Genomic DNA, 15,933 nt, shown 5'->3' with positions numbered 1-15,933 from the left:
GGGGGGGGCGGAAGCCATTGAGGGCAATCATGAATGTCAGGGACAATGGAGGAGGAAGATGGGACATGGCAGAGGGTGGGGATGGGGAACCTAGGATGGCAAAACAAAAGGCAAGGTATGCAGGACACAAAAATTGGGAAATTATTTGCTGAGAACATATATGTTGATGTGCTTGATTGAGCCAATGCACAGTGTATTTTGGATGGAAAATTCATATGTGTGTTGTGATGAGAAAAGAAAAAAAAATTTATAATAAAAAACAAAGTATAAAAAAAAAAAAAAAGACATGCTATGAAAAAAAGCCAAATGTGAATAGAGTGAGTGTATAGCCCAACTTCAGAAAGTCCTGATTTATGCTTATTACTCCATGGTACTTATTTTTTAATTATGTATTTAATCTTACCCACTATTATTATTATTATTATCATTATTCAATTTGACCAGAGAGAAAAGAGAGAAAAAACAAGGCACTAGGTCTGGGACTCAAACCACGGTTGGTCATGTGGGAAAATCTAGCATCTTAACCACCGTGCAACCTGCCAGCCTCACTCCAAGGTATTTATTTATAATGCCCCCTTTTACTCATAGTAAAGGTTAGATTGGCAATAAAGTCTGGGGTCACTCTAGTTACAAAGGATCACGGGAGTTGTACAAAGAAAATACATTAATTCTGCGGTAAAGATCCTAAGAGCTTCAAAGAAGCAGCAGATCTGTACTAATCACCCAAAGATAAATATAATGAAGGAGAACATTCTAAACAAAGAAAATCGCAAAGCACAGGCAAGCAATGTGAAGAAAGCACAAGGCTGGTATTCTTAGGGAGCAGAGAGCAGAAGAGGCAGGTGGAAAGGTAAGGGATGTTGCAGTGTGATTAGTTAGGGCCTAAAATGGCCTACATTAAGGGGCTTAGATTTTATTCAGATTTTTTTTTGAACCAGAGAGTACAATGGCAATAAGCTAAATAGTGCTAACGTATACTAAGAATCCAGATAAGATGCTAACTTTAAATGTTTAACAAAAAGAACAAGCATAGTCAAGGGACCATGGAACAAGGAGGCAATCATTTTGCAACTTTGAGAGCAGATCTAAGTGGTTTCCCAGGTGATTCTGGCTGGATAGAAGGAGAGAGAAGGAGATGAAAGGCAAGAGCTAAAGGCAGGACAGAGGCAGAAAGAAACAGGGAAAGAAGGGCTGCCAGGTTTGAAAGGGGGCAGAGACATGCAGGGCAGAATCACTGGGGAAATGGTTTTTTAATTCTGTATCCTTTCCTTTCAGTATGGTGGTACACCAGTCCTTCTTCTCACTGTACCTGGGGAGCTACAGGGCAGTCTGTAGATGCTCCCTACATGGTCCCAATGTATTCCTCTTCAATACAACTGTACCTACCCTGTCCATTGACATATTCATATGAGAAACACAGATTTAGAGTATACATAAAGAGAGACAGGAGGCAGGGTTGATAAATTATGCAAATGGATTTTAACCTTCCAGAAATGCATACTAGGCCTGTTACCCAGCCTTATACCTCAACTGAGAGGCAGGGACTTTTCCTACCATCCTCATCATTTCTCAGAAAAATATGATGATATTATTTTTTTAAAATAAAAAGTCATCATTAACAGTGATTCTCATACAGTGCGATAATTTCATTAGCAACTGTTCTGTAGATCATTTTGCACTCATCTCTAGGGGAACAACATTCCTGGTCTCATACCAATGTATTAAAAAACGAATGCTACCTACTGTTGACGCACCTCAGGCAATTGTTAAATCATAAATGTAGGTTTTGCTACTTAAACAGAAATTCTCCTGAGGGTTTTTATTCTTATGGTTTTAGAAAATGAAAGATTTCCTTTTGAACTAATAGAACCAAAACCAGAAATTCAAGGAGACTATTCTATTAAACTGAAGCTATCTTGGTAATGAAGAAAACAGCTAATGGCCATTAGCCTGCACTTGTACATTGGCAGCATTTTCAGATTTCATTCACACCTGCCCCTAGTACTGTCACCAAATGCCACTAATTTTTGAAATTTGAAGGGTTCATGAAATTTATGATCCTTAAGAGTTCAACATCATTGTCTACAGAAGGAAGACAAAAAAACAAATTGAACCTAACAGAAAAACTCTATTTCCCTTATTTATGGAAGGCTGTATTATCAGAGGAGGCTGGTGGGCTTAAGAAGAGATGACTATAACACAATTTTCAGAGTCACTCTAGTAAAGTCCTTTAAAAAGCAGCAATTTGAAAACATTATTTTTTGTAATACAGTATCTTTAACATTTGGCAGAAGCATTCTTTTCTTGCCAACATTATTTTGGAAGAGAATAAATTGGTACATGTACAGAACAAGAATATAACTTTAACTGATAAAAACTCATTTCACACAGATGTGCTTCAACATTTTTAAGATTTATTACAAGTTTAACATAGAATTTTTTAACTTAAAAATAAAAACTAATTATGATTCAGTTTATTTAAAAGTATGACTCTTGCAGTCCTGCACTGGAGTTACCAAAGGTACTTGCTGCCTTACCTGACCCCCATCCAATGGAGTCTGTTTACACAAGTCAAAAGTGATATCTGGGCATCTTCATTTTAGCAAGGGTTCCAAAGTTGTTGTAAAGTAGGTGGTCCAAAGACCACCCTTTGAGAAACACTATTTTGTGTGTTCCCTCTACAAAAAGTGCATCTATCTGCTTTTCAACCTAATTATAACTAATCTTAGTCCCTCAGAACCATCACCAGCAATTAGGCCCTGCCCAGCCTTGTACTACATGATTGCAAGATGTATGACACAAGCACCTTCTGAGTAAATGCAGGTGCCAACAGTGATTACAGAATGACCTGCTACATCAGCGTCACTGCAGGCAGGCACGTGGGAGAAGTGGCAGCTTCTGCAGAGCGGTGATCAATGAATGCAGGTAGTGTTTCAGCAGGCACATGGCACAGCTCATCAGGCCTCCTGAAAGACATCAGGTGGGTCCTGACAGGACTTGCCTGCATTTGTGAGCTATTTTGGTTTCTATTCCTGTGAGTTTGTGAGGATGCACACCCCTAGGTGTAAGAAGTCCCAGAGCTCCTGCAAGACTTTGTTATATCTGCTTGGTATAAAATCTTTTAACACTTGTCGCAATAGGCAATGCTCCAGAATTTGTTTAGAATACCAAAACAGGTTCTTTTAAACATCATTAGGACCCAGCAGTAGCTTGAATGCATTAAAACAAACTGGGTTCCTGTGGCAAAGCAGGTCTAATGAGAAGGAGGGTAAGTAGAACAATCGGTGTGTCAGGAAGGTCCCCCTTGGCCTGAGCCTCAGGGGCTGTCTAAGAGCAAACAGCAGTTCTAATCAAACAAAGTATATAATTCAGCATAATTTCATTCCAGATAGTAAGTAATCAATAAAATTTTCAAGGGAAAGCCAAAACAGAATGTGAAAATACTGTATCTATCTTCATATTTAATTAAAAAGAAAGCTAGCAGCACTTTCAAGAGGGTATTCCTTGTTCAACACAAGACTTCTCTGTGCAAAGCTGTTTTGAGAATGGGTAATAAAACATCCCAACATATAAACACTTATGAAAGCTACCATCTCAGTAATGCTACTGGTGTTTTAGCTAACAACTCTGAAGATAAGGTACAAATCACAATCCTGCAGCTGGGGACAGCCATAAGAGAATCCAGATTATCATCCACTGTCAAAGTCCAATCAAATCCACCATCTCCCTCTTCTCTCAATGTGCCAGGCGGCCCCAGCTGCCTTCAACAGAGTTGTACCAAATGAAAAGGTTTATAGGAAGAAAAGTTATCAGCAAGAACTTGATTATAATATCCCAAAGTTCAAAAGCTCAATCAATCATTTTTCTCCTGTATGAACAGCTAAAGGAAGAAGATAATGCCTTATAATATACTCATGGAGAATACTATAAGATGCTGACAGATCTGAGATAAGAATCCTACAGAGATGAACACATCTAAGGAGACTGACACAAAGGGGGCCTGAGGTAGACAGCCTATATCTCCAAGCATCTCCCTAGGTTGGTTTCCAGCCCAATACCTATGCATTTGACACTTTGGGCACAGTGTGACATTCAGCTCTTTCTGAATACACATCACTGAATGCTGAATCCTTGAGTGCATCTTTGGCTTTATCTCCTTAGAAAAAGAATTACAAATTGGGCTTCAAGACATCCAACAGTTTCTGAATAACATTTACCACAGAGTTGCCTGTGCCTGCCTGTCTTAAAGCCCACCCACAATTTCATTTTCAATTAGCAGCTCCTCGAAAAGCAGTAATGAAAGCAGTTGCTAAAGAGCATTCAGATGTCACTGAAAGACTGCAAACCCAAACTGTAAATAGCACATTGTGAGTCGCCTGTCACCACCATCAACTCCCACGGGAATCTCGCAGCACGTGGCTATCACAACCATCTGCTCAGTTCTCCACCAACAGCACTGTAAGCCACAGAGCCGCCCGCCCACTCACACTTCCCACTCATTACCTGTCATGTACAGACTTGTGAGGAGAATTAGAATGCAGAACACACAGAGGCTTATTCTTGTTCTGTAGCTGAGATTTGGCCACACGCAGATAACATCGTTTCATTAGTAGAAAGGGGGAAACAAAATTAAATTAGCACAAAAACATACAGTTTTAAATAAAGAAAAGGAAGTCTGTCCTACTTCATCAACTACCAAAAGGCACTGGCGAGATCTTGTTGAGAGAGAGAAATGTGGGTGGTGTGGTGGTTAAGGCGCTGGACACTCCCACATGGCCGACCGGAGTTCGAGTCCAGGACCCAGTGGCTTGCTTTCTCACTTCCTCTCTCTCACTCTCACCCTCTGTCTCTCTCTGGTCAAATTTAAAAAATCAAGGAATGAATAAATAAATAATAAAATAGTTATTATCTAAAAAAAGAAAGAGAGAGAGAAATGTGGGGCCAGCAGTTGTCATGTTAGTTGAGGTGTTGGACTCCCACATAGCCAACTGCAGTTCAAATATAAACCCTGGAAGCTTGAAAATCACACCGGTGCATGTGCATGCAGGCCCAAAAACCCAGGAGGAGAATGGAGGTACGGCCATTCCTCCTAGGGGTGATTTCTGACTTTCCCTCTCTCAGCCTCTCTCCAGTGGGCGCAGATGTCCTAACAGCAAAAACCTAAAAGAGATAAATCAATAAAGGTAAAGAGAGAGAGAGAGACAGACAGACAGACAGACAGACAGAAATATTCCTTCACCACTCACTGGTATTGTAGAAATGTATGGGAGCTACAGTTGAGAATTATTCATGTCCCTGCATCTTTCTTATCACCTTAGCAATATATGGGATTTAAATCATTCTTAATAAACTTCTGCACACAAAACACATATAACAAATACTTTGGGAAACATAGAAGGTATTATGGGACAATTCCAACAGGCATTAGGATCACCCAAGCTGAATTACTATTCATTCTTTAACTGTAGTTCCTTCTCTCATTCAGCCTATTTTCTCTCTGTAGATCTTATTTCATGAGATGGTAATGTTGTATGTGTCCTTTTTTGGTCAGATTTTACTAAGTTTTTATGAAAGTTCATAAATGCCACTTCATATAAAATTATTACTAGCCAAATCTCTACAAAGATCTGTCTCACTGAAAATCTAATTATCTATGCCCTCACCCCTGGCAATATAAGAAAAATTCTAGAACACAAAAATGAATTGTCACTGCTTCCAAATGTTCCAGTTAAAACAAAAGCAAAATACCCTTCATATAACTCATCATTACGTTAGTGTCAGATTTATCAATATCGATTGTAAATACCTCCAATATAATAATACGCAATCAGTTCAGAACAAAAACAAGCCTGAGTTTGAGTTCCTCAATAAACAGATGTTAAAAGCTCACATATTGGGTCAGTAGGTGGCATGGTGGTTAAGGCAGCAGGATCTCACATAGCCAAAAGCACAGTTCAAGTCTTGGGCCCAGAGGCCTGAAAAATATGCCAGGTGTATGTGCCAAAATCCCAAGAGGAGAATGAAGAGGAGAAGGGACTCTGGTGTGGCCAACCCCCCAGAAGTGATTTCTCACTCCCCCTCCCCGTCTTTCCAGCAAGCACACGCACACACTGTAGCAAATGGGGAGAAAAAAAAAAAAAAAAAGAATGACTGACACATTAATATTTAAGTCAATCAAGATTCCAAGAGAGATTATTAACCAATCTTTTATTTTTCAATTTTCCTTATATATTTTTATTCTTATATCTGTATTTGAGCAAGGAGGAAAAAATAGATTACAACTTAAATTCATAAAGAGGAAAAATAATTTTATTTAATGCCTCAGTTTGTAAACTTCACACAACTACATAATTTTTGAAAAGCCAATAAAATCCCAATTAGCACATTAAATTTGAAATTTTGAAGTATGTGGTAAAAATGGTTTAACTGTAGCTCACATTTCTTAATACTAGCTCAAGGCACTTAACCATTAAAACAAGTGTATTTATGAAAGAACACACAGGAACGTTCCTCTGTCTTTTTATTATAAAAGTATAATCCCAAATTACATTAGTGTTTCAAATGCTCTGATTTCCAGAAACCTATATGCTCTAGAGTCAAGCTGGATAAATACCTGTGTGAATTTGGCCTAGATTTCTACCCAAAACTAATTAACAGATGTTCAGAAATGTGACTTGAACTAGATCTGTTTAATCAAAGTTTCCCATTATAAATCTTCCTTTGCAAGTTAATTTCTATTAGTGGCAAATGCGACAGAGTATCTCAGATAATGTGAGTAAATCCCACTGAAATAAGGATCAGCTTCTGTTAGCAAACACTCTCAACAGGAAAATGTGTGAGCTAGGATATACTGCTTTATCAGGATGGGATACCAACTTCTTACCCCAAATAAGGTCAACATGGAATGCCAATATGTGAGAAAGATATAACCTCCATGCATAGCACTAATAATAACTCTGAATATTTTTTTAATTGTCAGAAGGTATGTGCAGGGGGTGGAAGTGGGTGCAGGGAGAGACAGCACTCACCATTGGAGAGAGTGGTCACACCAAAATCCTTTTTCTTTCATTTATCCTTCTCATCAAGATTTTGGGCATGCATGCACATGCACCCAACATGTTTTTGAGTCATCAGAGCTAGAATTTTTAACCCTGATGGCAATGTGGGAGCCAGTCTGCTCTCCTAACAAGTGAGCTACAGCACTGGACCAAAGACTCTTATTTTAAAGACTTGGCTCACTCACTCTTGCTAAAAAATCAATAGACATTTTTGGTACCTACAATTTATACTCTCAACTATAAATCTTCCACCAAGTTTGACTTCAGCATTCTAGATTTTAGAAAGAAGAACATATTTCCATTCCTTACAGGCAATACCTACTCAGATAAACTTGTATAAATATTTTTAAATTACATAAGGCATTCTCACATAAACCATCTTCACCAACTAGGTTAGAGTCTACTTTCTAAAGCTCCCGAACTACTATATTCCCAAATTCCTTTCTTTCCCTCTGCATGGGTGTTCTCCTATGACTAGAATCAATCTCAATACGTTGCTTCTTTCTCTGTAAAATTATAACCTTAGAAGAATGGTTTTTTGGTATCTGAAACACTTAAGAAAAACTCCAGGATTTATTTTGATGCTCTATCCTGGTGTCTGTTAGAAGAGTTCATATAACCTAAAAATGCCTTCTAGCACACTTAAGCCCATTTCCTCTGGTTCAGTTCATACTAGAGAGAAAGGGCAGACTAATGGACTAAATGGAGATTTAGAAACTCAGTCAGAGCCAAATCTGAGGGTTCTCTGAACTCTCATCAACTTTTTATCATTGCTACTCTATTTTTAAAACCCCTTTGCTCTCCTTGTATCTTAAACTACAAAGTACTAAATTTTTAAAGCATTCCCCATGGTCTAGAAGTTAAACATACTGGAAGGAAATGAAACTCAATGCTCTGGAAGGGATAAGTTTTCCCAAAATATTTCCCGAAAAGTAAAAATTTGACTAATAGGTTTGGCAACACATAACTTTATGTTTCTTGATGGTTTCCATGTTATTTTATTCTCCCAGTTAGAGAATATAGATCCTTATAGAGAGAATCTGTGCTATCTTTGTTTTGATTTTCCCAGCCCAAGTCTAAATGTGTGTGGGGGGAAGCAGAATCTATCATATCCTCATTAATAAAAGCTAAACTTTTTAAATTTAACATTGAAATGCTCGCATCGTAAGCAAACAGTCCTCTGTAGGACAAAAATAACCTTAGGGAGATCAGAAAAAACATACACAATTTTCTCCAACAGGTAACATGCTCCCTTCTTCATCACTGTTTACCCCCTTGGGGAATTAAAGGGAGTGTTCAAATTCAACATATCAAAAAAAAAATTGCAACCATTTGCCAAAGAGTTGCCAGCTCAGCATCTTTAAGTCAATGTGTATTTATACTTAACAACATAATTCAACAAATAAGTTAAGTGCCATTTAAAAAGCTTTCTTTTGACAATATGAGAAAACATTACAAGAACTGAGGAAGACAAGTGAAAGAAGCAGCAGTTTGGTTTTAGAACTACACCTCTTTCTTTTTAAAGTATATAATTGCATTCTCAAAGTGAAAAGATTAGTTGCCTTCAACAGATTCTTAAGGGGGAAAAATTCCTATTATTTCCTTTCTACTAAAGAGTAACATCTTCCCATAATTACAGGAAAGCTGTGCATTAAGTTGCCTGCTCAGGAAGAACCATTTTTTAATAAGATGCAACCTAACTCACTCTCACGGAGTCAGAAAGTAAGACTAAATTCTCACCTCCTACTGCCTCATTCATCTGTAATTCTGCAGATTATAATTCCCTCAAATAAAAGGCACTAAAGGACAATCCATTAATTTAGAAATGCTCAAGGCTCACTCACATCTCAAGGTCCCCCTCCCAGCTACAAGGGTCAAATTCAGTTACTTTATCTAATAAACGGCAAAGGCAGGAGGAAAGGTAATTGGACATGTATAGGCATCTATTGTAGCATGATACGAAAGCAATCCCAACTATTCTCAGGACAAGATTTTCAAGATCCACTAAGCTATTAAATACTTAAGTGTTCTCTTTTACCAATGATCACACAGCGGATGGCACTTGTCTGCACTGACAACAATGAAGTCTCTTCCACAACAAATACATCTTATTATTTCCTTTAAATGTTTTTACAGAGTCTATCAGTTACAGGCTGATAAAAGTATAATAAAAAATGACCTTTAGACCTACTATGATCTTGCTTTGCTGACCTCTATGCTATTTATAAATTTAAGGAATCATGGACCAGCTCTATGGCCTGGGAGTTAGGGCAGCTGGATCCCACATGGCCTTCTGTGAGGTTCAAGTATGGATCTGGCAACGTGAGAAACATGCCAGGCACATGTGTGCGTGTGCCCAAAAATTCCAAAAAATGAACCAAAGGGATTTTTAGCATGACCATTCCCCATGTGAAGGGCTTTCTCTACACCACTTCCACTGATCCCCTGGCTCCTGTCTCTCTGTTTGGCAAGCATATGCACCCTTCAGAAAAAAATTAATAAATGAATGAATTAATAAGAACCATGAAACTCAAAGGGAAGAGCCTAAGAAATCTTTCATTCCAAATCATTCTCTATATGGGTAGCTTCAGACAGTAATTTGTTCAGGGTTTCATAATACTATATGTGATTCTAAGAATATAACAAATGAAAAATATTATGACCTTGACTCAATTACCAACTTTTTCTTTCCTTCTTTCTAGAACTATAACACTTGACTGGATGGTTTACTTTGGCATCAATACTACAGATAAGAAACATCATTTGTTTTTAATGACCTTACACAGGTCAAAGAGAAGATTTATTCTTTCTTTCTCCATGATTCATTAAGAGTCCACTTTAAAAATATTCTCCTTAGGGGCCAGCAGTTAGCGTAATGGCTATGTTGCTGAATTCCCATATAGTCAACCGCGGTTCGAGCCCCGGACCCGGTGGCTTAAATTCACACTGGGCTCATGTACATGCATGTCCAAGATCCTGAGAGGAGAATGGAGGAGAAGGGATTGCAGCATGGCCATCCCCCCTGGTGGGTGATTTCTTGCTTTCTGTCTCTCTGTCTCTGTCTTTCTCTCTGGTGAGCGCACACACGCTATAGCACAAACCTCTTATATATATATATATCACACACACACACACACACACACACACACACATATATATATATATATATTCCCCCCCAAAAAACAAGGATCCTTTTGATTTCAAATACCATTAGTACCAGAAGGTTGACTATTAAGACCAAAAGTTATTCAAATTTGAGACCCACAAGTTCTAGTCTTCTTTTATGATCAAACTTCCATTTTAGGATTGTGCAATAATTAGAGCTTCACAAAGTAGAAGAGAAATTTTAGCACAGAAAGTAGCAGTCAAATCACTTCTGGGAGAAAGAGATTTAAGGATGAGGATCCAAAGCCTAGTGTTAGCTCAGACTTAAATTTATTTCTTGCGTAAAATGGCAAGGAGACTCCCTGTCCGGTTGTGAAGGGCCTAGGGAAGAGGTGATGGTTATAATGCAATCTCTCTCTACTGGGAATTTGTTTCTCACATCTCTCACATAAGTCACAAATATCATAGGAGGAACATTATTTATAGAGTTAGCCTTTCCTCTCTTACCTAACTTCTTATCAAAAAAATACCTTCATCTAAGTTTGATTACTTTCAAACTTCCCAAGTCTTTCTCTGACCTCTGAACTTAGTATTAGGTCATTGTAGTCACAACACATTTTTGCACAGAAATGGGGCTGGCAGGTGGCATGGTAGTTAAGGCACTGGATTCCCACAATGCTGACCGTGGTTCAAGTCCTGGTCCTAAAGGCTTGCTTTCTCACTTCCCTTTCTCTTTTTCTCTGTATCTCTCTCTGGTGAATACATGTGTCCTGCAGCAAGTTAAAATAATAATGATTTAAAAACTTATTATTTTTTAAAATGAAAGAAAACTTTTTGTGCCATCATAGGCCATATCTATGACCAAAATCACCCTGAAAAAACTACTCAAATAGTTTCTAAAAAAACATGTAGACTCCTTCCATACTCTGAACTAAAATTCTCTCTCTTCATGCCCAATGGTCATTTAAAACAAGAGAGGCAGAATGTTTGAGGAGCAGAGCAAGCTATGGGGCCAGACAGATCTGGGTCTAAACTGTGGCTCTGCTCTTCAAAGTTAAGTAGCCTCAGACAAGTCACCTCTTCTCTTCAAGCCCATTTTCCACATCTGTAAAATATCCATTGATACAATCTACTAGGCAGAGTTGTATAAATTGCAGTTTATACTATAAAAACTGCCTCACTAATAGCATGGTATAAACTAAGTAAATGCTAGTAATTACAATAGACCCCCTTATCCACTGGGGCTATGTTTTAAGACCCCTCCAATCAATGCCTGAAACTACAGATAGTACTGTATATATACTATGTTTTTTCCCCTATACATACATACCTATGGTAAAGTTTAATTTATACACTACTCAAAGTGCAAGATTAACAAAAATAACAAAATAAAATTACAAAAATACACTATAATAAAGTTTCATGAATATGCATTCAAATACTCTTTCTCTCAAAATGTCAAACTTCAATGTACTCATCTACAATATTTTTGGTTGAATGCAGTTAACTGAAATCATGGAAAGTGAAATCATGGATAAGAAGGGTCTGCACTATTATAACTCCAGTGTGGCATTTCAGAACACATGTGTACCTTCAGAAATACTGTCCTGGGTGTCAGATTTGGGCCATTATCCTGGGGCCTTTCTGAATCCATGCTGAAATCTATCACTCCAGCTGTTATCTCAGAAGTACATCCTTCATTACCCATAAGGATGAACTCTGATGTCAAACTTCCCACCACATCTTATTAAACCTTTTGATCCTTGTAGTCTTTAAATAAAATCATCATCCAAAACACACTGTTGTTGCTTTATAACAATGAATTCCAAATTAAGCTGATCATTATCAAATAAGAAATTTCCTAAAACTAAAAACTCCATTAGATCATAGGGACAGTCCAAGAATTAGTATTTTGTAAAGCTCATAATACGACTGTAATGATCTGTGAGATTTTAGAACTACTGTTTTGTATTCTCCCAGATCTTTCCCGTTTGTAGAGAAACATCTGCAAACTAGAAATTACCTGTTCAGCTTCTAATTAGCAGCACCTGCTCTGTGAACCACAATTCCTTCCTTGGCATCCTTCAAGTGATAGTCAATCCCACCCAGTGGTCCCACCAAAAATAAATAAAACATACCCAAGGCATAAGTAATTCTGCAGGCACTAAAATCTCTAGAAATGTGCAGGGGGGAAAAAAAAAGCTGTTATCAACAGCTTCATTTCTCATTACGAATCCATCTCATGTGGGGATTTCCACAGGTAGAAAGGCTTCCCAAATGCCTCAAGCTATATTTTTTGTGGATCATTAAAACCTAATTATTAACAGGCCAGTAAGCCTCACTACCAGACTCTCATATAATCAGCAGATCACAAAGATAGTCTTAAATTATGGGCTATGGAACAACCAAGACAACGGAAGGCAAATTCGACTCTGCCACAGCTCTCCAACATGTCATAATATTTGAGCTTTCCTGGAAATTTTAAATCTCACGCAAGGCCCTACTCACACAAATGACCATTTTATAGCACCTCCAGAACCATGACATACACATGTATGTAATCAAATCTGTTTCATTTGTCCTAATTATGAAGAAATCTCCTCTCCATTTCAATTCTTCTTGACAAATGTCAAGACTTTAGTCTGTCCTAAACACCAACAGCACCAGCAACAAGATTTGATGTATAGAACGCAAAGGTACCATGATGGAATTTCACATTTTAAAAACAAAAATAAAAAAACTTAGATTGGGATTTATAATCTTCAGACAAGCACACAAGATCCCAAGCTATCCTCTCCACCTGTCAGGAAAAGCCAGAAGGGAGCAGGCACCTAAGGAAGAGATTTTTGCAACCATAAAAAAGAACAAAATCCTCACCTGTCTCAGTCCCTTTGGCATTTTCTTTTTCTTCCCCAGGTGCTGGCAGAGATTGCGGTCATTTTCTCGATCGGAGCTGTAGTGGTTGGAGTGGCTGAGTCTGCTATTTTTTGAATGAAAGGACAAGCCATTGGTAAGTGCTTCTCGTTTCTTCTTCGTCAGGGGGGTCTGGCGTTTCTCCACACGTTCCTGAGGCTTAAGTGCTACATCTTTCTACAGAAAAAAGGAGAAGGAAAAGGAAGCAGTGGTTACATATCTATCTAGGGTCATACTCAAAATACAGGGTTCCTAGAAAGGAGGAAGAGGATAAGGAAATTGAAATATGAGAATACCTACAAATAAGACACATGGCCCTCAATTTTTTGAACCCCTAGCGCCACTACAAATATACCATTTCTATTCTTGTTAAACATATAACTCAACAAAGTAAAGCATACCTTTCCATTAACAACAATTTCACTGCTGTCTAGGATACTGGCTTTCTGTGTGATTCAGTGACATTCTCTAAAGAAGCTCAATATACTCACTTCCCAAGTTGACACTGGGATACTGGCTTTCTGTGTGATTCAGTGACAGTCTCCAAAGAAGCTCAAGGTACTCACTTCCCAAGCTGATACATCAATTACATTTTGGGAAAGAGCACTAAATGCATGCTCAATTCAAAAGAAATAGCACAAAGCTGAACACACCAAGGCCACATGGATATGATCAAGTAAGCAAGAAATTGTCACTTCAAATGATTAAAATATTTCCTTAATGCACTATAATTTTATAAATACATGTTCCTCTGAGCATTCTTAATTTCCATCTTATTTGCAAAATATAATAATATTATCAGCAAAATCAAAAGCAACTTTTCACTTATTCTTGTGTGCATTTTGGGATGGAGGAATAGGTAGGAGATGGGTGATCAGTAGAAATTCTAGGCCAGCATAACCTGGTATGTCTATGCCTACAGGTAGTACAGAACTCAATGAGATACCAAAAGGCCTGGCTTCAGTCTGGACACTGACATCATGACATCATTCATTAAGAGACTTGGGGCAAGCTGCTACAAGTCTGAGCTAATGTATAAAATGGGTTCATAGAACATCAAATAACCCAATACCTGTGAATGTCCTTTAAAACCAGAGAAATATATCTATTCGTGTGTGTGTGTGTGTGTGTGCACACGCGCGCTAATATAAAAATGATTTGGCACTCAATTAGTTGTAAATGAGTAAATATAATCTTTACAGAGAAAACACTCCTGCACGGACTCTCACTCCCACAGTCTCTCTGGTCCTAAATGCACATTTAAAAATAAAATAAAACTAGAAAATTCCTAATTTACTCATTTTGGTTTCTTAGAATATCACTATTTCTTCCCTTTGATATTTAATATTCTCAGGTAGTTATCTATTCTGCTGCTTCCAATATAACAACACTCCCCACGTGAAGCACTCTGCTCTTTGTGGTCTTTCCACAAATCAGCTATGCCTATTAGGACACAGCTATAGGCATCTCATATGAGAACAGGACCCTCAGGAGACCACCAAATGTCTTAGTGCCTTGACCTCAGACTTCTCAGATTCTAGAACTGTAAGAAATAGTTGCTTTTTGTTTATAGGTCATACTAGTTTACAACATTTTGCCATGAAAGATCTTTACACATTTTGCCTTGGATTGAAAAGCCCTCTTTTCCACATTCATCCCTTTGTTAGTACAAGAAATCTTAGAATCACTGTTCACTTAGGGAGACCTTTCTTATAATGCAAAAAACTTTGTTCTAAAGCCTTCACTCACGGGACAAACACTTTTTACACGCCCAGTATACCACACTGATCTGGTAAATGCCAGAAAGACAATAGTATAGGAATAAAATCTCCACTCTCATAGTCTAGAATTTGGGGCTAAAATACTCATCAAACCAGAGAATATAAAACTGCAAATTAATTAACTGTTCTAAAGGGAAGGCAAAGATCATATCCCCCCAAACTGGGGTATATGATCTAGTACAGAGGAAAGAGGGAGGCTAGGGGTGACTGCCATTTGGCCTAAATCTGAAAGGCTGAAGAAGAAGAACAGACTGTGCAACAGCCTTGGGCAGCTGGAAACACAGTCCCTTGAAGGAAAGTGAGGAAAGGGACAGACCAAGTATAATTGTATGTTGCTTAACTACAAGGATATATTCTGAGCAATGGATCATTAGATTTCCTTGTACAGACATCATAGAGTATACTTGGCACAAACCTAGATGGTACAGCATACTATATACATAGGCTACATGATTAAATCTTAAGGGACCATCGTCATAAAAGCAGTCCACAGTTGGTTATGTGGAGTATTAACTGTAGTTCATCTCAGTAACCCCAATGTTTCACATAATAAAGGCTTCATATAAACCAGGCAAATAAAAGAGGAAGTAGTCAATATAGGCTTGCTGAGCACATTCAATAAATGAGACAACTAGTTAAGACACTCAAACCTGTAAGGCAGAACAGTGGTTTTTAAATATTCTAAACCAACAGTGGTTTTAAATATTCTATTCTTTTAAATATTCTAAACTGCTTCTGTAAACAAACAGGAAAGCTAATAGAAAATCGAGACCAGCAGCTGGCGTAATGGCTATGTCACTGGACTCCCATGTAGTCGACCGCGGTTCAAGTCCTGAACCCGGTGGCTTAAACTCATGCCAGATATGTGTGCGTGCGTGCCTAGGATCCTGAGAGGAGAATGGAGGAGAAGGGACTGATGACTGGCCATCATCCCTGGGTGAGATTTCTCACTTCCTGTTTCTCTGTCTCTCTCTTGTCTTTCTGGTGAGCACAAGCATCCAATAGCAAAAACCACAGAAAGAAAGGAAGGAAGGAAGGAAGGAAGGAAGGAAGGAAGGAAGGAAGGAAGGAAGAAA

The 15,933-nt window shown here is 38.2% G+C and overlaps 1 protein-coding gene across 1 annotated transcript in view; it reads right to left on the bottom strand.

Annotated features, from left to right (window-relative positions):
• Positions 1 to 15,933, bottom strand: part of LOC102483936 (autism susceptibility gene 2 protein-like) — a 624,364-nt gene that overhangs the window by 286,106 nt on the left and 322,325 nt on the right. Inside the window, exon 2 of the mRNA XM_006155032.3 lies at positions 13,041 to 13,253. Coding sequence (XP_006155094.1) covers positions 13,041 to 13,253 — 213 coding nt within the window. The remainder of the gene's footprint in view (positions 1 to 13,040; positions 13,254 to 15,933) is intronic.

Source organism: Tupaia chinensis, unplaced genomic scaffold, assembly GCF_000334495.1.
Source record: "Tupaia chinensis unplaced genomic scaffold, TupChi_1.0 Scaffold000429_1, whole genome shotgun sequence".
Classification (NCBI taxonomy): domain Eukaryota; kingdom Metazoa; phylum Chordata; class Mammalia; order Scandentia; family Tupaiidae; genus Tupaia; species Tupaia belangeri.
The sequence above is the reverse complement of the archived record's forward strand: the minus strand, read 5'-3'. Positions and strand labels throughout refer to the sequence as shown.